The sequence below is a fragment of the Netta rufina genome (assembly GCF_964035555.1).
Source record: "Netta rufina genome assembly, chromosome: 5".
NCBI lineage: Eukaryota > Metazoa > Chordata > Aves > Anseriformes > Anatidae > Netta > Netta rufina.
This window is the reverse complement of record NC_140128.1, coordinates 29,863,361-29,884,736: the sequence shown is the minus strand read 5'-3', so window position 1 is coordinate 29,884,736 and position 21,376 is coordinate 29,863,361. Positions and strand designations below refer to the sequence as shown.

General features: G+C 37.2%; 1 protein-coding gene across 3 annotated transcripts in view; it reads right to left on the bottom strand.

The window, feature by feature from the left end:
• The window catches only part of SIPA1L1 (signal induced proliferation associated 1 like 1), a 203,113-nt gene that overhangs the window by 55,515 nt on the left and 126,222 nt on the right, over window positions 1–21,376 (bottom strand). For all 3 annotated transcript variants that reach the window (XM_084288174.1, XM_084288176.1, XM_084288175.1), the window contains 4 exons: window positions 12,961–14,781; window positions 6,794–6,924; window positions 5,971–6,159; window positions 1,100–1,274 (listed from right to left, as the gene is read on the bottom strand). In XM_084288174.1, coding sequence (XP_084144300.1) covers window positions 1,100–1,274; window positions 5,971–6,159; window positions 6,794–6,924; window positions 12,961–14,458 — 1,993 coding nt within the window. In that variant the 5' untranslated portion in view covers window positions 14,459–14,781. The remainder of the gene's footprint in view (window positions 1–1,099; window positions 1,275–5,970; window positions 6,160–6,793; window positions 6,925–12,960; window positions 14,782–21,376) is intronic.

Here is a 21,376-nt window from a genome sequence, read left to right as displayed (position 1 = left end):
TCATGAGCATTGCAACAAAAAGAGGTGGCTTAATGTCAAATGTGTGAAACACGGGTATTAATCTAGGTTTAAAACCATGGGAAATTTTCTAACTCTCAGAGTAGTAATGCTTTGGCTGATCAAGAACAACATAAAGAGATGGCAACATGATCCCTGCAAGAACCAAGCACACAAGGTAGAATGTTGGAGCACTAAAGCAGAGCAAGTTACTGAATTTGTCATAGGAGAACCATGCCAAAAGCAATTTTTGCTGCACTGAAGTTGATGAATGTTTTCTGCTGTCATGTCTCAACTCCTTATTTAAACTCCTATGCTGCAAGTGAGCAAAATAGCAAGAGATCTCCATAGGAGTTGGTTAGTTCCAATACCCATAGAAAGACAGGTCAAAGTCCCTGGAGTATTTTTAAATAGATTTACAAATTCAATAAACTAACACTAGCTGATAAACAGGTATTTCACAAACTTGATTCCAAAACACGAGCATTTCTTTCACAGTTACTGTCACCTCAAATCATCTTTCCCGTGCATTTCTGTCGCAATGTTTTATGATTAAAACTGTCAAATACAGTTTTATTTCCATAAATCAGAAGAAATATCACAGAGGGAAGAATACATTTGATAGCAGGAAAAACTGCTTAGAGGAGAAAGTACATGCAACAGACATTGCATAAAAACAACAGATCAATTCATCAAGGTGCAATTACAAAGATGGGTTCTCAAAACTTTTTTTTTTTTTTTTTGACTCAGTCTATTAACACATTATTCAAAAATTAATTGCATACCAACTGTTTTGATTACTCTTTACAAAATACTGATAATGGGTTTCAGATGCTGATAACAGCTCCACAGTCTACTGGTTTCATGTTGCAGCTTTAGTGACAATTTCATATGAAATTAGTATAAAAATCCAATAATTATCAGAGTTGAAAAACCATATGGGTATGGGTCAAATTAAGTGTTTGCTCTGCTTTCGCTTCCAATATTGAGCAACTGTCTTCCCATAGCGAAGAGGCTATTTTTAGCAATTCTATGCAAAAATTCAATTTGCAACCATATTATGTATTTTGTTCACTTAAGAGAAAAATATAAAATCTCTTACTCTTTGTATCCAGCTGAGCACGATATTTTTCAAATCCCTTGAGCCGAACTCGTTCACCCAAGAGCTGAAGAAACTCTTCAAAGGCTGGTCCTGCTGATTCATTGTTATACATCTCCTCTTCTGTGCTTTGCCCAGTTTTGCAGTACATGATACCCACCTTAAGTTGGTAACTTAACTGCAAAGGGAAAAATACAAAAATCTTGTATGTATGCCAAGTGATATAGCAGCTTACTTACTGAATTCACTTGAGAATTTTTTATTAAACCCTTAATTCACAAAGAAAAAAATACCCAACCATCAGTCTAATTTGAAATGTTACTCTAGTTCCAAAAATTCTCATTGTTTTCCACCATGATTGCCTTGACAATGGCATATTTAATCTGAAGGTAGAATTGGTTTCCAAAGTGAAATAAACATTGATGTTCTTTACTTTCTGGAAGAAGAGATTACAGCTTGCATACGGTGAATGTCTTAAATTGAGCTACATTGCAAGTGTTGGCTGAAAAACATCAGGAACTTGACTTAGGCTGATACTGCCATTACTATACTAAACCTTCCACATGGAAAAGCAGGGCATGGCACTCATTCATTTCTATAACTGGTGATAACATTAACGGTCCTTCATTTTGAAGAGAAGAAAAAAATTATTCACATATTAGTGTGCTTAGCTATTAACCATGTTAAAATGGTTCAGTGACATTAGTTGGCCTTCTCTGATTTAAAAAAAATGCAGTAACAAAACGGCTAAATAATAAGGCAGAATCTAACCATGCGAAAGTAAGTAATTTCTTAATCCAACTACAATTGTGAGTCTTCAAAACATACTGTTTCCACTGAAACACACACAAAAAGGGCCACATCTGCATATTTTATGTCTAGACTACAGAAACAGAAGACATAAAAGGGAAAAAAGCAGCACCAACAGCTGTTTATTGACATCTCTGTAAACATTTTCACACACAGAAACTCTGACCAGCGGAGTGCTAAGGAGTGTTCTGGAGATTGTGCCTAATTTGTCTAGTGCATACCTACTGCACGGTAAATAATCTTTCCTCCTACTTGTCAATTTTTGCAAAGGGTCCATTTAAAAAAAATATCAAGCAGATCAATCCGAATGAAATCCAGAAAAGTCTATGAAAACTAGCAGAGATTTACAAGTCTGGATTACAGGTTACTGTGAAGTCTAGATAGATTTTCCATAAACAGGCACTGAAAACAAAGTCATCTGAATACACCAAGACTTCTCTCAAAAGTAATCTAACAGGTCACAAAACAAGGTCTTGGAACCTTCTGGGATGATGTGGATAGATACAATCCAAGTAAAATTCATTAATTTTAACTAATTATATTTACAGTGGGTTATTTTAAAAGCCCTCAGAATTTGTTCTATTATAAGAAAGAAATAAAACTTCAGAATTTTGAAAAATGCAATTTTATTATTGAATTCTTCTTTTACTACTCAAGATGCATTGTGACAGAGAAAGTATTAGCAGCAGGAAAATAGGGAGGGAGAAAAGACAGGTAAAGACCAATCTGGTTTAGTTATTCCTGCTGAAGTAATTAAGCAAATGTAATGAGTCACAGTTCTAGGATGTTTCTTTTTCCCCCTCTGAAACATTTTATTTTATTTTATTTTTTTAATTTTCTGACACAAGAACTACCTAACTTTTATCTCCCAAATATGTCCAAATTTCTTATGTAAAAATATGAGTACAGCATGTCAATCCCTTTTGTATGAAAGAAACATTTATAGGTCAATTTCCAAAACTGCAACTGCACTTTACATATTATCAGTGGGAAATCTTGATGTGGACTACTCAGGCAATACTCAGTCCTCAAATGTGCTCTCTGTCTACTCTGAAGGAAATACGATGGGTCGAAGTGTTTCATGGCTTAGCTGCTCTGCTAATTGCAACAGGTTCTACTAATTTTGCTTGAACAAGTTAGGACAAAGAAAACAGTTCTCACCAAGCACACATATTAAGTTTCAATTTTGAGGGAAGGAAAGATTTTCCAGAGCATAAACATAAATAGGATCCTCAACTCCCAGGAGCAATGAAACAACTGCCCTTTATACCTTTGAAAATGTCAACCTGAGGAACTAAGTAAGGACCACACAAAGAGTATGATACCTTTTTCGATTTGCTGAACTTCCAAAAAAAAAAAAAGTTTCATAAGACAACAACCTGCTATTTCCAAATCAACAAACAAACAAACAAACAACAACAACAAAAAAAAACAAACAGATCCAGTGGGAGAAAGAAACAGTTCCCATTACATCTCGACGTTCTGCTAAATCTAGCATCCTTAAAGTGTATAACTCAAAGTTAGAATGAAAGAAGGGGTTGAAGGATGATTTATGCTGTGGTAAAACTTTCGAAGTAGCAGCTTCATTTTAATAATCTAGAAGCATTTACTTATTTATATATGAGGGAGAAGTGCACTTCCAGTATTTGTCTAGTACCCTGTGAAAGACAGTGGAAAGCACATCTTGCATTTAAGCAGTCAGCAATTTTTTTTATTATAAATACAGAATTATATTAAAAACCAACTGACATTTCACAGTGTTTTTGTGAATAAGGAATCACCATAAACTTCTACTGGAGTAAAGCTGCCTTGATGTCCAAATTTTTAAGTCATATTTGGACGTAAACCTAAAGTTATCATGGACTCTGCATTCAAGATGAAGATGGTAATTAGCCAAGAAGCTGCCACTAAGAAACAGAATGATTGGATTGCTTTTTACCGTGGAACCATTCAAATGAACACATTTTAATCAAGTCAATAGAAAGAACAGCTAGGTGAGAACAATGTGGGCTGTATGTACAGAACAGCAGATGTTACATTGACTTGAATGATCTAAGGGGAAGTAAGGAACATGCAACTTGACATACAACACCAGTAAAACAATGGGCAAGAAGAGCCACCTGTCTTTGCAGCATATTCCCATTCTGATACTGGACACTGTATGCAGCTCAGATATCTACATTCTTGAGAAATTGAAAGATTAGAAGGGACAGAGCTCAGACAAAAATAATACGAAATTCAGAGAAAATATGTTGCAGTGAGAGACTTGAAAAGTGCAATCTGTTTAGTTTATCATAAACAAGATCAACAGATGATTTAATGACTGCATACAAAAAACACATGAAAATGACTTTTAAGATGTAGCCGAGAAAGATATCAAGTCTGGAAGCTGAAAGCAAATAAATTTAAATAAGTGCAAATTCATAAATATGAAAGCTACCAACTGCTTTAAAACCACATTTGAATATTAAAACAAAAAGGCAGCCTACCTTAATCAAAACTGGTGAATATGTTTTATTAGAAGATACAAATTTGTCTCAATGGAGGAGTTATTGGGTGAAATTTAACAGCTAAGTCAGGCTAAGGTCACTACACAGTCTTAACTCTTAAATTTACAAAACTTCCTAGTTGCTATATCAAACAGGCACCTGTTTAAGCTGTAGTGAAAGTGTGACACACACAGCAAGAAGAAGTGATAAACACTCTGTGTACCTAATTAGTGGAACAGCTGTTACCCAAATTTGTGTGTTAGCTTGGAATTGATAAAAAATGCAGCTTCTAATTAGTACAGAGTGTGCTTATCTTTTTCTGTTAGAAGTGTCAAACTGTTTCATTACCACAAAAACAGAAAAATACTTTGATGTAGAAAGTGCATTTTTAACTATCAATTGCCCTTAATGATTTTCAAAAGTTTAAATAGTAATAAAAAACATACTATATCATACTCCAGATTGCTAATGACAGATAAGACTTGAAGTAAGGATAATTTCATCTTTAATTTTTTTTTTAAATACATAACTGATTTCTGAACCAAATTATACTAAATTACTTTTCTAATTAGATATCTAATAGAAATAATTTCAGAGTTTATGTATTTACACAGAAGTTTCTGAGAGATTTTTCCCCCCTTGGGAAGACTTTCTAATCAACGTTTTTTAGATTTGAGGTTCTTGAAGGGCATATTTGTAAGGTCCTGACCTTTGAATATTTTAGATCTGACACTTTTTAGAATAGCCATACTCTCCCCCTTGTGGTGCAGATAATGATTAAATCTTTTTCTATTTTATGATGACCATGTTTCAACATCAGACTGACAGCAAGAAAAAATAGTAACATAGATTTTAATTCTGTGCAGAAAAGGCTGATCATAAGCAACAAAGAAGACCAGAAGAAAAGACACCAACAATCTCAGTACTCAAAACAGAGCTGTTAAATGTCACTGTCAAAGTTTTTAATCATAAAATTCACTTAGCTAAATGAAAGTCCATGAGTAAAGTCTAAGCTATATAGCTAATAAACCTTAATTCCATTTTGAAAGAGAACAGGAGACTACCACCTAATGGAAAATCATCTGCATGAAGAGGGTGAGAGTATTTTGACGTTACTTGTTTAAGACAGAAAAAAAAAACTATAGGCAGAACCCTGGTAATGGCTGTGCCAAATACAACATTAGTATTTTACAACAAAACATTAAGTAACTTTTGGAGATTTCAATTGGCATTATAATAATATGAAAACCAGAACAAAACAACTCCCTATCCAACAGGCTTTGAAAAACAATCACTTAATCTCTTTTAGAGTAAATTAAAATGGACAATTGCCATAACACTAAACTAAAACTTTAGACTACTTATGGCTGTGAGCTTGATTTCATACAAAGCAAATATACTGCAAAACTTGGGGGAAAGACACAATTTTCTCCCTATAAACGTCAAGCTTTAATTTAAATGGGGGCATTTTAATAGACTGACTGAAGTCAATTAAAATTAAAAAGGATTTTTGCAGTTCAGTGAGTAACCTGACAGTTTAAAACAATTTGTCTCATTCTACAGCTTTGTACTTACCCCTTGTTCATCCAGCTTCATAAGCTGTTCTGTGACTTTAGGAGTGTTGAAGGCCAGCCTTAGGCAATGGATATTCAGCTCAGGAACCACATACTCGAGCACTTCTTTAAGGGGAAGTCCTCTGGCTGTGCAATGCTTTGCAGTTGAAGGGATAGCATCTTCCAGCACAGAGCCTCTTAATGTCATAAGCTAAGCATAGAGAACAAAAATAGCTTATATGTTGAATTATGCACAGAGACAAGATTGATTAGCAACAGTGCTGGAGCAAAATGTACTTTTCTCCAATTCTCAATGGAGTCTAAAGACACCAAGTAATTCATGTTGTGTGAAATGGACACTGACATGCAAAGTGTCACTCATCCTGATAGCTGAAAGTAATCAGAATTTTTCCAATGATTCAAAATTCTTTACAGATTTATGTTTCACAGAAAACTAATACTTGGGAAAATTAGGAGTACTATTTCTTGTGGAGCATTTCGAAGTCTAACCACTTCCACATATGAAATTGGAGGAAGTAATTTTCTCCTTCTTTGCTTGCTTCTAGCTAATATAGCTCCTGTAAATTTCTCTAGCTTTAACCAAAACGATCTTCACAGTTGCCTTTTGTATTACTGGTTCTGGAATTACTCATTGATATACTCACTTGTATTCTCCGTAATGTAAACACATGGTATACCTTTGTTAGGAGATTGCTGGATTGCATATACAGAGGAAACAAATCTATCCATGTTGAAAAGCCAAAGAACTCCAACCCCCACTGCCCCCCACTCAATTTAGCCTGCTCCCTACCTGTTTCTCTTACTATCAGTCACAAACTGCTTACCTCACTGGTTCTGAATATGATCCGGTAGTTGTACTGTGGCCCATTTTCTTTTATTTCCTCTGGTTTTTCTCTTCTTATGCTCACAGCTACTGGACCAAGGTTCTCATCTGCTCCAAAATAGTTCCAGTGTTCTTGCATATTAAAAAACAAACAAAACAGATAAAACTCCATCTTACTTCTCACATTTCAACTGTATTTTCATGCTTAGTTGTTATACTGGAAATAAACTGCCAATTGCATTAGAATCAATGACTTCAGTCATACTAAGATTTCATTCTCATTGTTCAGTTCTCTGAAGAGCTCCGTGTATTCAAGAAAGTTGAAATTCAACATTGTACTTCCACAAGCAGGACTAAAATAGGATACACCTCTCACACTGGCTTTTAAAGTAAAATCCATTTCATTCACATTCCTTAAAATATAAAAACCAGGAAGCCAAACGCACTGAAGAGAAAAATTCACCACCCCCCGTTAAAAATGTAAACAGCAGGCAATTGTACCAAACAAAGGATGTTAATTATTTATTTTTGTATCAGAACAGTCTCACAAGTTACTCAATGCTAAAAGGTGGAAAAACTGGGGGGAGTGTGCAGAGAGGAAGATATAGGCCTGGAGAAACTGCTTGCTAACCAAGTAGTGTATTATTTGAGGTACATTATTGTATTTGCTTAACCACAGGAATAAAGCCAAATTTTATGTCAAAACATGTTAGAAATGTACATTTGCAAAAATTAAAGTTCAACAATTTAAGACATTTGTGTTAAAGGCTCTACTATTGAGCTTTCTGAGTATTATAAGCTATCTTGTCTGATGACAGAGGTACACCACCATGAATTCAGCAACGTAACAAAGTTGCACATATCTCAAGTGACAACTGAATTTAAACATACAATACCTGCAAATTTAACAGTGCTAAAAAACTGAAGTAAAGCCATCTTACAAGAAAAAAGTCCTATATCATCCCTTTCCATATGCTGCAGGTTTGCATATATGAATGAATTTATACATGCACAAAAATGGAAAGTTAGAGCTATCTGAAATTTCAGCACTTGAAAGAAGAAATGTGAAATTCAGTGGAATGATAACAAGAATGGAAATATAACTGTACCACCTGTACCATCACAGACAGATTCCGTGCTATTCATAAAACAACCAAAATGAATTAGTACTTTAACAGCATTCTGATATGAGTTATTCTGCAGGGATAAAGTGCAAAATATTTGAATGTCACTATCAAGAAATGCATCTGCAAAAATACTAAAAATAGCTATCAAAATACACCCTTCCCAAGTGAATGGCTGTCATTTTTGCAATGCATAATCACTTGCAGTGTTCAAAATTTGAGCTCCACTTTTCTGTTCTTTTTTTTTTTTTTTTTCTTTTTTTTAAACAAAACAAACTTGCTGATTCCTGGTTTACTTTCCTCCAACATATTCCATGCTTTTCAAGTAGGTGCTTTTTCCTTGCAAAGCTACATATGCCCTAAAACTTGTCTTCACACAGCTGTTCACCCCTAAGCCCCTAGGGCCCCTGTACTACTCCCCAGTACCTGACATTTTACTACCCTGCCTTTAGTCAGTGTTTTCCATTTAAAGGTTTCAGTGCCTGTGTGACACAGAACAAAGAGACATGCTGCAGGATTGTAATTTCTACTGAACTCCTCAAAAGTCAATACTCTGCACAGAGGTAATTAACATTCAAAAAATATTGAGTTTTTTGTTTTGTTTTGTTTTTTATATCTTGTACAATATCCTGTAAATATTGGCAGAAGCTTTGGGTGACTGAATTAGTGGTAAATGAAGAAATCATGAATAAATTAAAGGATCTACATAAGCCTAAGGAAATATTTACAGTTCTCCAACAGTAGATGCCACATAAATCTGATGTTTAAAAATCCAAAACATCTTATTAGCACCTTCGTTTTTCTTCTTCTTCTATCAAGTATAGTACACCCTGTTTTTCTCCAAGATATTTAAAACTCAATGTATAGTTTATGGCAGAGAGAACAAATGCATAAGAAGTGCAATCACTAAGGATCTATCTAAGATCAAGTTCCTATCTAGCAGCATACCATATGCAGCTTCCAAAACTTGAGCCACCTTGGTTGTCTCCACCCTAAACTGCTTGCTTGGTGAATTAAAAACATTGTACTGCATACATGTACCTTTACTTACAAAACAGAAAATGTTATGGAAACAAAGGTAAGTTGGTAATACCTACTAGAACGAGTCCAAAAATGACACTGGAGTTTTCTGCACCAACAACTGCATACTTTTTTTTCCTAACTAGCCTAGCCTGCATTTCAAGCTCCAACCATTTTCTTTCCTCTAACAAGAAAGCTAGCAGCAAGATTTATGTGCACAAAACTTAATTTACAAACTAAAGATAACAAATTTGGAGTTTTATTGTTAAAAAATAGGACTGTTTCTCAATCTAATTCAAGAATTTTATGCCAAACATGCATAGCACAGAAGACGGGTTTTTCTTCCACCCCAAACAAACTTCACACTGAAAGCAATACTTCAAGCCCAAAAATATGTCATTTAAACTACTGTTGAAAAATTAATTAAAGATGCTCAGGAGGCAGCTAGCAATAGGCATAAATTATTCTATAAACTCTAAGTCAAAATGAAATATTTCATTGTTTGCACCTTGCCATTGAAACAGATTATACATACTTTAAGAAGTTAAATATTTATTATGTAATTCAAAAGATGCTTCCAGTCAAAGGCCCTATGTGAAAATGAACATTTTCTGGCAGATATTTTTAAGTTAGTTGCAGAGGAAATCTAAGTAAATACACTTGATTTTGAGGGAAAAGATTGCTCCTCCAGAGCTACACACTGTATTTTCCAACCACAATACAGAGGAGTTGATGGAAACAAGTTTGTCCATCCCTATGGTTTTATTATTGATAAAAGAAGTCTTTGATTTCAAGTCATAGATATAATAAAAAAGCATGCTTCCCCTCCTGTAGGAATATTTTAAGTATGGGAAGTTTATATGGGGTAATAGGCAACAGGCTGAATTGGTAACTACCTGGAAGGTGAGCCCCAGAACTGCTAGATACAAGTGGTATTAGCACCAGCTGAAGACGCCCATTAGCTGAAAATTGCTGGGGTCTGGGAAAGTACATCTGGGAGGTATCACTTGCCTTTGCCTTAATCCTATCACTCCTCCTTCAACATCTGTTACCAGCCTTTGCCAGAACACAAGACTAGATGAAGTTTTGTGTTGAGCTAGGACGACTCTACTTTCTCTCCACTGGGTATACGGGCAGTCTGGATAACTAGCTTAGATATAACGTAGAGGAGCTGAAGCCAACCTGGAGGACTACCATTACAAAGTTGTTATCCCCATTATCTGTACCATATTTCTAATCTCCACTAAGCTGTTTCCACCAGTATTAGACCACACTTCATGGTCTGGACACCATACCACATCATTATTTTAGTAATAACTTTTCCACTGCTCTGTAAAGGGTCAGACTTTTTTCCTTTTAGTATTTCCTTTACATAAAGTGTTTAGCCTTCAGCATTCATCAAAGAAGTTATATAAAAATCATCCATAAATGCCACATGCAAATATTTTATACTACCTAGATTAAGATACCTTAAATAGTTTGGACCATGTTAGCAATACTCCTGCTCACAACACCTCCCAACCCCTGCTCCCTCCTCTGCACACTGTAAAATACAAGATGCATCTAACATCCATGTAACAATACTGTAAAGAATAACCTATTATGCCCATGTAATTAAAGACTCCAGTCAAATCACCATGAACATCTCACTAAATTACCTGGGAGAAACTGAAATGGACCATACCCATAAAAGCACTTTCATGACCTACTTTTCATGAAATCACGCTGACTGGCATCATTAATGTTTTCAACTGGTTTGTTGATGTGGTCTCAAATGACAGGCTTTATTATTTTAAGTTGGAATGAAAACAAGTTAAAAGAAAATTCTCTGAATCATCACTTCTATTTTTAAACAAACTCTAGGATTACTTCAAGACTTCTCCAGCTCTGTGTAAGCTTCCAGTTTGAGATCTTTACGTTATCACAGCTGAATCAGATTTTTTTGCTTCATACATTTCTATCAAATTACCCAGACCTATTGACCTGACTAGCAGATGCTACCAAAACCATCTTTTTTCATGTCAGCAATATTCATAATAAAGATACGACCTTGCTTCAAATAAAGAAGTTTCTGCATCATTACATCCTTCATGTTATAGAAAACTGTCAGTTAAACTGACTTCCTCGATATTTTTCCTTATACGCTGCTTGAATTTTTATCACAAACCTGTCTCTGAGATGATTTTAAGGTTTGTTTGGGGAAAGATCATATAGTGGGTGATCAACAAAATGTTTTTGGTATTTTTAGAACTGTGGGGATTTGGTCTATCTAATAAGGCTTCTGAAGGATGCCTTTTTTCAGAAGCTATCTTAACGAAATCTCTGGTAAGAGAAATTCCCCTGGCTCATGCTCTATGGAACAAACATAAGCACAGTGAATTTAAAATTCATTTAAAAGACAGTTTTATGGCTTGACAAAAATCACAGTTCCTCCTCTTCCCCCGGTCCCACCCCATACACACACTGACAGTATCGTATCTGGTTACCCCTCACAAATAGCCTTAGGATTAGATTATGTTGAGTTTATCTAATTAATCTTAATTACTACTAGAAAGAAATGGAGATATAATGGTGACTGCCATGGTACTAGCGTTAGGGTGTGGTTTCCCCCTGGGATAAGCCCAACTAACACACTGCTGCTGCCTAAAGGCTGTAACCCCACTCGCACCTCCCTCCTGTTACACTGCTTGCTCTCACTGCTTACCTGGTGCTGACTTCTGATTGCAAAGAAAGCTGATTTGACTCACTAGAACTGGAGAAAAATAATCAAGCAATACATAAACAACTTTATGGCAAGACTTCTGCTTGGTTAGTAAACTGATCTTCCTTACTGGGTTGGCAGAAAAGGAGAGAACTGGTACAAGGGGGAGGAAATTAAGCCTTCTTTCTCCCTCTCAGTGCTGAAAGGCTGTTAAGTCAGGTCAGCTGGAACATGCAAAGGCACCTTTAGTTGCTGACGCCAGAACTCACCAGGGTGACAAGGAATCAAGTTGTTCTGGGTGGGGGCAGGTGGGATGGTAATCACAGGCAAATCTCTCTAATCTCAGGCTCTCCCCTCCAAACATAACTCATCCTATGTTGTGCATCTGGCTTATAACTAATCAGCATTTTTCCTAAATGTTTTCTCTCCAAAGAACGTGAAGCAGCACCAAAAAAGCATTCAGCAAAGGCTCTAAACACTAAAACACTGCAGTAGGAAGAGACTACGGGACGTGACAAGAGCTACTCAGCCAAAGGACGATGCTGGAAAGAAGAGACAGGAGATGATCATACTCTGAGGCAAGGGAAAAAGGGGAGATGAGATTATTAGCTGTAATCCACAGTTAATGAGCTGAAGTTTCTCTGGGCTGACCATCTACCTATTTTAACTAGGCATCCCTGTTGCTTTAATCTGCAGGAAACAAGCTCTGCTGAGCTGCTTTCACTAAGCAGATGAAACCCAATCCTGGACACTGGTACCTGAGGGACAGGCATTTGTCACATCACTCACTGAACCAGCTCTGTCCATCAGAAGACACAATTAACGAGGCAACAAAGCAGAACATTTTTAAATTTTTTTTTTTTTTTTTTCAAATTCATGGGAATTTGCTCTGCAATTGTTTTTGATCTTTTTCAGGAGCAAAACAAACAGATGGCGAGATCTGCAACTCACAGTGCCAGAACCATTTGGCGAGGGGTGTATCTAGATCATGTTTGGGTTTTGCTCATTTCTATAGAGCAAAAACTTTCCTGCATATGTCCAAAGGAAATGATATTCCCTGGTGTCAATAGAATGATGTGACCAGAGAATTGTATTCTGTATTTTCAGGTACATAAATTCAATTAGACACAGCATGTACAGATTAAAGGAGCAAATTGATAAAACACACCATATTTAAGCACTGATGATTAAAAAATATCCTTTATGCAAGTATTACTCTTACACATCAGCTGAACTTTATATGTTGGTTAACACAACGTTGTCGTTAACATCAGTTTAAACCTCATCATTAACACAACACAAGGAGAGCCATAATTTACTTACCTTTCTGATAGAAGAATTTTCGATAATAATATGCACCAAGGTCTACGTGTTCAACAATGTATCTTTTCACTCTGTCTAGATGTAAAATCAGATTCTCCTTGGGAACTTCTAGAACTGCTACTCCAGCATTCGTGCAATGAGAACTCAGAGTTGACTCAAACGAGGCACTTTCACATCCACTGAAGGAACCTGAATTAGATTTGGAAAGGCTGATCTTCCTCTCCCCTTCCCCACCAATCTCATTACGAAAATAAGGACAGCTCATCACAAGTTCATTGCTTTTATCATCCCCCTGGTCCATATTGAGACTTCCTTTTGAGTTCAGGTCTTCAGTGCTGCCCATTGGAGAATTGAAACTCGCAGAATGGGACAAGGGTCCAGAGACAAGCGATGCTACAGCAGCAGCAGATGCTCCTGTTGTTGTGTTCCTTCTTTTAATAACATTATGCCTGTTGATTGCTGCTTCATTTAAATCAAATAAAATACTCTGTACATCATAATGAGCAAAGCACTTCGGACAAGTCCAAGGCTTGACACTATCTTCTGACCTGTTATCTTCAAGATCTGAAGACTTCCCAAGCTCCCCTTCACCTTTGGCATTACGCAGCTTACGAAAAATGGATGAATCTCCTGTCTCTGATTTTGAGCGTCTCTTGAGTGGTTTCTCTCTTTCCTTAAAGAGTCTCAGGTTCTCCCTTTGAGTAATAGGGCCATCTATCACATCTAGAGAGAAACCCGAACCCTTGCTTCCACTGGCAATCAGAAGTTCACTGAGCTTAGTTGTGCCTGGGCTTCTCTGATCAGACTTTTCATCTTTATAGCCCTTTAGTAAGTCAAAAAAACTTTCCCCTGAAGTTCCCTGCTTATCTATTGAAGATGTGCTGCCATACTCCCTGTGCAGAGATGGTCCGGATTTAAAAGTGGGTGAAATACATTCATCAAAACTATCTACATCAAGCTCACTTATGGTAATGTCACTGTTGCTGCGCTGCCTTATTCTGCGAAGAGCTTTCCTTGGGGAACTGGGATAGCCATCAGGTGTAAGAAACCTGGAGTCTAGATTCTCAGATTGTCTGGTCTTGCTTTTAAGTGTGTTCTGGATGCTCTTTAACATGACAGAATCACTAGCATTCAGGTTAACAGAGCTTCCCTGACTTCCAGGACTGCTTTTAGAAGACATGCTGTCAAGACAACTTGCTGTTTCAATATCTTGACTAGATCTGCTCGCTTCCTTGATGTTCTCCTTCCTTGGGGGCCAATCGGCAATCCTTGCCCTGACCCCCATTTTAGGGACTCCAGGAGTAGAGGTAATATGATGGGAACTTTCATTGCGAGGAGGTCCAACTGGAGCCATGACTGCAGATCCTAAGCTGCCGTTCTGCGACCTAAAGCGCCTCATGTAGAAGTCATCCGAGTGGACTTTTGAGGTGCCATCTGTTCCGACTGACACTCCAGTGGCAACAGCCCTTTCGGTCTGGGACCGCTTCAAGCTGGTCATGATCTTTTAGTATGTTCAACTTTAGTAAGTTCCAAAAGAAAATACAGTCATTTCTGCTTTTTAAACGCACAGTTCTCTTTTGGAGAATAGTCTCCAAAATATAAAATGGTTGCATGAGATCTTAACCACGGACATTTAAGGACACAGTTGAATGCAGAGCGTCTAGAAAATGCAGATATTCAGTAGGTTTTGGAAAGCAGTGACTTCCTTTAACTTCTGCATCTTAAGAAATAGCCATGCTCCAATACATTCGAATTGTTTCAACATCACTTGTGCTCCAAAATGTCAGAGTGGTAATCCAATCGTTTATGCTTCTTTTAAGCCTAGAACAGAGCAAAAGGGAGATAAAAGAATTAATTTATATGTCACTTTTTTCATAACTGAATATATGAGAGTAATTATTAAACAGAATTAAGACTTCTAACAGACATGTTTAATTCTCATTGATCATCATCTCGAAAATACAGAATTGTATGATATGGTGGTAAAAAGTTATCTAGATATTGCTTGTTTGCCTTCAGAAGCAAACAAAAAAACACCACTCTTGCATTTGGATTCCATGCCTAAATACAGACTTTTCCTGATGAACTGATTAGCAATAATTTAGTCAAGTTAGGAGAGAGTTGTACAAAGCCAAGTAGAGAGCTCATTTCCTCAGCTGAAGAACACGTACAGCATCCATTTCCTGTAGAATCTATAGGTGAGCCAGATGAGGAATCCAGAATCCTTTGAGTTTATACACAAAATTACCATATGCAAGTCATACATCCTTGGCTGCAATTAGCTAGTAACAAAGCCTATTCATTTTTTTTGTTAATGTAAATAACTATGATATGCTAACAAAAAAAAGGAAGGAAGCTAATTACCAAGAAGATGACAATAGAAAGAATGGCTGTCAACATTTATTCTGCATTTTGCACAGCCTTATTTGCAGATTATCTGGATAGTCCAGAAAGCATGTATTCTCTGCCCAGATTTCACAATGTATATAATGACTAAAGCTAAATAGAAACACATACTTTCAAATAACTTGATATGAAAAGCTTCTTTTATTTCCCCAGCTAACAAAATAGTGTTTGCCACAGATCCCATATAATCAATCCAGCTTCACAAGGCCATTGAAGTTAAATGCTTTCCCATACCTCATCAGTACGAAAGTGATTACAAAGCATTATACTATCCTTTGAGGAGCTAAAAATAGAAAATAAAAAATCCACAAATATGCCCTTGCCAGTAGAAGACAAAAGCGTGATATTGTCAAGATAAAATCTTGCATCGCTGCACATCCTTTAACACAAGGAAGTTAATAATTTTTAAAGGCTAAACCAATTTCACAAAATGTGGCCTTTCAATATTTGCCAAACGTGTAGAGATGCTGCTGAACCAGCAGTGTGCTGACAGTACAGTATTGTCTACAAATCAAGGCTTGCTGATGTTTCTACGGAAACTAGTGTTTTCTGCAGTCTCTTCTCAAAACTACTGTACTGTGCTCCACAGCAATGAAAACTACCAAGCCAGGGCACTTTCTGCCTCCAAAGGCAGCATGTTTTAACTTCACTCGCCTATAAACTGCACTGCTTTGAAATAGCAGCTGCTATTTATATAAAGCTGAACACATAAGGAATACTTAAAATGCAAGCTGACTGCATCACATATAAGAACAAGTGATCTATGGTATTATTGGATTTGTACAGCCATTTACATAAATGCAGTTACTCTCCTTGTAATTCTGCTACAATGACTGCTGAAACAATAGTTCTTTCTTCTACCCAAATAATTTGAATAACTTTAGAAAGGCTGTCTATCCATGTAGCCATTGCAACACTACTGAATTTTAAACTACAGCAATTTTAAACTCCCTACAAATTTCAAACACTATTCAGCCTAAGAAGTAATCAAGCTGATGAAACTTCATGCACAAATCAGATCAAGGACGAAAAAGTGCGAACACTGCACACCTGCACATAACCCAGTGCTCTGCCTATGCCAGATCAAATTATATTTATGCAATAAGCTCTACAATAAGGGAACACTGCATAGTCCTTCCTAAAGGGCCATATAGACTTGCCTATATAGGGAGAATGGAAGGAAACGTGAATGAAAACATAGGGCAGGAAGAAGACAGGCTACAAGAAAGAGTGAAGGAAGAACCAAACTGAGGGCAGAACAGGCAGAACAGAAAAGGCAAAAACTGTCAGCCACCACACGCTCCTCTCCACTGCCTGTGATGAAATAAGATTTCTGTCCCCCACCATTCCTCTTCAATTATTGGTATCTGTGAAAGCAAGGTATACATCACCCCTCCAATCCTGGTCCTCGCTGAAACTGATAACCTACCACCAGTACAAGTTTCTCATTAACTCAAGGGCAGAAGTTCACACAGTAGCTCTAAAAATTTCTGAGGTTAGTGTTAACCAAAGCAACACCAAAAACGCAACTAGCTTTGGTGTTTCTCCCCTAACCTGATTTTTACTTCTTTAAAAACTTCAGGGACAACTACTCTAAATAATTTTATATATATATATATGTATATACACACACACGCATACACACGCGCGCGCGCGTTCAGTGAAACTTATTCTTGACCTGTTGCATATACGGTGCAGTCACTAATTACATGACCACAAGCTGCCTTCTCTGGGACCAGCGGCTTCATTTCATAGAATCACAGAATGGTTTGGGTTGGAAGGGACCTTAAAGATCAACTAATTCCAACCCCCCTGCCATGGGCAGGGACACCTCCCACCAGACCAGGTTGCTCCAAATCCCATCCAACCTGGCCTTGATTAGCCCCAACCAAAACAAAATGAGACAATTGTATTTAACATCAGTGACTCTTAAAATGTATGTTTTAGATACACTGCACAACAGATTAAATGGAAATGAAGAAAAATGGCAATCTGTACTTTGCCACTTTCTCACATTCACTACTAGCAAAACAGAACAGCATCAAAGATTGCATCAATCACACTTGACTTAAATGACCACTAGTTACCAGTAGCTAGATGATATTATGCACTAGAAAACTTGCAGAAAGTTAAATAGTAGAACTGCTAACAAAATACATGGTCTATTAAAATTAGTTACAGCTGGAAGAGAGGCAGTATGACACCTACTTCTACAAACTACAGCAGTAATTGCGGAAAGTAGTAATTCCTATTCTTACTATGTAACATGAAAAAATACTAATTCAAGGTAGAGCTATGAATATCTACTCACACAGGCTATGGTAAGGGCAAGCTAACATAACCATGAAAATACACGTGCCTCTCCAATTCATCTGAACTCAGTGAGGGAGCCAACAAAATACTCAGATGAGCAGCTACATATTAAAAGACAAATGAAAACCATATGCAAAAAAATACATAATGCAGTACAGTAAAACGCATTACTGATTATATAAATTAAGAAAAACACTTATGAGAACAAGCTTGGAAAGCCAATAATCTGCTTATCAGATTGCATTTAATAAAGCAGGCCAAGGATCTGTTCAAAATGGATCTCAAATCCTTAGGACAAAATATAGCCAGCACTTCTTAGGAAAAAGAGGATTTTACATCTATTTTCAACTCCCAACGAGCTGCAAAGAAACACATTTTCATTCTTTCCTTTTCTGTTTACACCTCTTTTGTTATTTTGCTCCCTCCTCCAAAACTGAAGTTCTGGCTGTATGTACAACAGCAGCCCGTTCTGATCAACTTAGAGTTTGGAGATGAATCCCAGAAGATTTTTTCAATCCTACATCATTTTTAAAAGGCAGGTGATCAAGAGATCATGGTTTGCTTTTCTTCATGACTGCAATTAGTCACCAGGAAAATTAAGATGACGTATCAGGCAAGATTTCATCCAAAGGCCTCTGAATTACAAAGAAACAGATAAAAGCACTTCATTAAAAAGAAACTGAACTTAGCTTGGGATAGTAAAACCACAAACATACACAAATACAGCACTAGTCAGTATCTTGGATTCAGGCAACAAAATACAATAATCCAAAACATACTTGCCAAGATGAATAGAAAAACGGAGATCAAGCCTGATGCATCAATTCAGAGACCTTCTACCACAGTATTTCCTAGATTTAGTTGATGTGGGACCAAAGTCTTTTTTCTTACAAAGCAAGTAGTGACTTTACCCACAACCAAGCCTTACTTGAAGCAATCTCATAGTTACTCTGGTACCTGCTGGGACTTCAGATCGTTGGATCACAGATGCTAATGACTGTAACACTCTGATGCTGACAGTGATTGATTTGCGGGCACCCAATTATTTATGATTCATAATGTTCCAGAGGAAAGACTTCATATTTCACCATCAGCCCTCATTAAGAAGTGTCATTTTATAATTAAAAATTTGGAAATGAGGGCATCAGTTTTCAGACCCTAGAAAAGTCTCGCTTTTGCCAAGGCTCCAATCTCTCTCAATGTACACACACACACCCATCAAAATAGTAAAATGTAATAGATGATGGTAAATGCAGCACTTTCAGGGTTATTCTAAAATACTGAAAACTGTAGGATGAGGAGCTCAGAATAGCATTTTGCAGCAAGCAGCTTTGGAAAATGTAAATGAAATCATCTCTATTCCACAGGGTTTACTGAAATTTAGCCAGCTGAGGAAACTCAGTGCAACGCAGATGAGTTACTGGCAGTAACCCTTGTTAACTTCTACTGGGAAAAGCACTGGCATTGCCATAAAAGATTAAAAGAAGCAGCTCCTTTGAAATCAGAAAAAATAACTGAGAGCAGTGAGAAGTATTTTATATAAAAAAGCTTTATCTATTTGTGTCACAAATTCTTAGCTGAATTATAACACAGATCAAATCCTAGGAGGAAAATATTCATTTATCAGCCAATTAAGTTATTATATGTACAAAATAACATCTAATTTCATAAAATGAATTTCTCAGAGGAGAAAAATTCAATTTAATCTTTAAAAACATTTGGCTTTATGTGGTTGGCTATAATTAACCTGGTCCTTTTCTTCCCAGAATTACCTTCATCATTATAACTAAAGCAAAGTTAAAAGGTTCATCTTTCAGAGGCTGTTTTTACTAACTGAAAGGCTATTTGAAGAAAAGTGTTTGCTATTTCATTAGCTTACCAGTTTTATTTCTGTTACACTAGGAGAAGCTGTTGGTTTTGTGTTAACTGAATTTGTGACAATTGTCAGATTTGCACAGAATGGTAGATCCTTCCAGCTTTTCATTCCCCTCCAAAACAAGGTAGCCTCTCCCCAGCCCTGCATTTATGTTATCTACAAAATTTGCCACTGATCTACATGCAAACAAATCCATATTTCTGCCCTTTTCTCTGAGCGTGCCATTGTTCCGTGACCCTAGGAAGAACACCTCTATTCTCAGGAGACTGAGTACCATCTGTTGCCTTATACAGAAGGATCACCTGCACTGATCTGCCAAGCTTCAGCAGTGCTTCATCCTTAACCCCATTCTCTGCTGAAGTAGCTCATGCTAAAATACATGAACTTACACAAGGTTACATTGATTTTTAAGACATCACAGTAATTCATCTGAAATTACTGAACATGCACTATTGCCAGTTTCTGCAGCCTTGCAGGATGCCTTCTGCAGGCAAATGCAAGCATGCTCTCCATGCTGTGAAACAGCTGGAGGACACGCTGTGCCGGAGCTGAGCTAAAAACGCTGTGGCACTCAGCAGTGTTTGCTAGCTCAGATTTCAGGCCACATGAACCGTGGTCACAAACCACTGGTCAGCCCAGAGCACACAGAGCCAGCTTGCCTCTCTGCAGGAGAGAGGAAGCTGCTCTCAATAATCACGCTCACTTTCAGTCAGTGGTAAAGTGCTCATGACATAACAGCATGGTAAATGAGACATAACAAAAGCTATCAAACTGAGACAAGCATAGGAATGCAGGAGATAGTAAACCCCTACCTGCACACTTCAGCCCATTTTGCTCAGTCTCCCACTCATTCTTCCATGATTCTCAATGTAAACACCAGAATATCTCAAGCCAGAATTGTGTCCTCTGTTTTCATTTTGTAACCATTTATCAAGAAGATATCACAGAACTCAAGAGTAGAAATAACCCTTACTTAGGCACACCCTTCAAAACATCCTTTTCATTGAGACAGAGAGAAAGCGCACACGGCATGCGGTCATTCCTCTTGCAACACTCGTGTTCCATTTCAGTACCAGCATCATGCACGTAGTTAAAGTAAAAGCAGAATCTCTTTACTAGACGGTAATTTATGAGAGATGAAAAAATAGATGCTGACAACTCTTACTGTATTCTATTCCTGGAATGAGATAGTTAACAGCAACAGTTTATTTTTGACACCATTGCTTGCTCTCTAGGAAACAACTCTAAACCAGAGCCAAAACACGATAGCAAAATATTCTAGCTCCCACGTACCAACCTCTTAAGAAGGAGAATTTTTAGCAATGATAAAGGAGGGTTCCACTGACACCCCCACACCTCCCCCACACTTTCTGTTTTAAATAGATGTTTCTCTTCTAGCTTCTTGATGTTGGATATATTGCATCCTTTGGTAGTGGTTCCAAAGAAAAGAAAAAGCAAAGAAGAAAACCCACTCTGGTGTGTGGACTCTTGTAACAAGTTCCTTGTCTGTGAAGTACCCAGGTTAATGACTAACTTGTGACACTACAAGACTGTGACCTATGAATAGTCACAGACCAAAACCGGCAAAAATAGAACAAGAACCAAACCCCAAAAGGAAAGGGGCTGATACTTGCATCAGTGCTGCATTTCGTAAGGCCGGTTCGCTGTGATAGTTACACATTACGGTAAGCGCTGCGGATGCGCTTCCCTGAGGTTTGCGTCCTTGCTCATACAGACACACTACAGAAGCAGCAATGACTTCCCTCCTCCTCCAGCCCGGCCACAAGTTTGTTTCCGGCATAACTTCATTACCAAAATAAA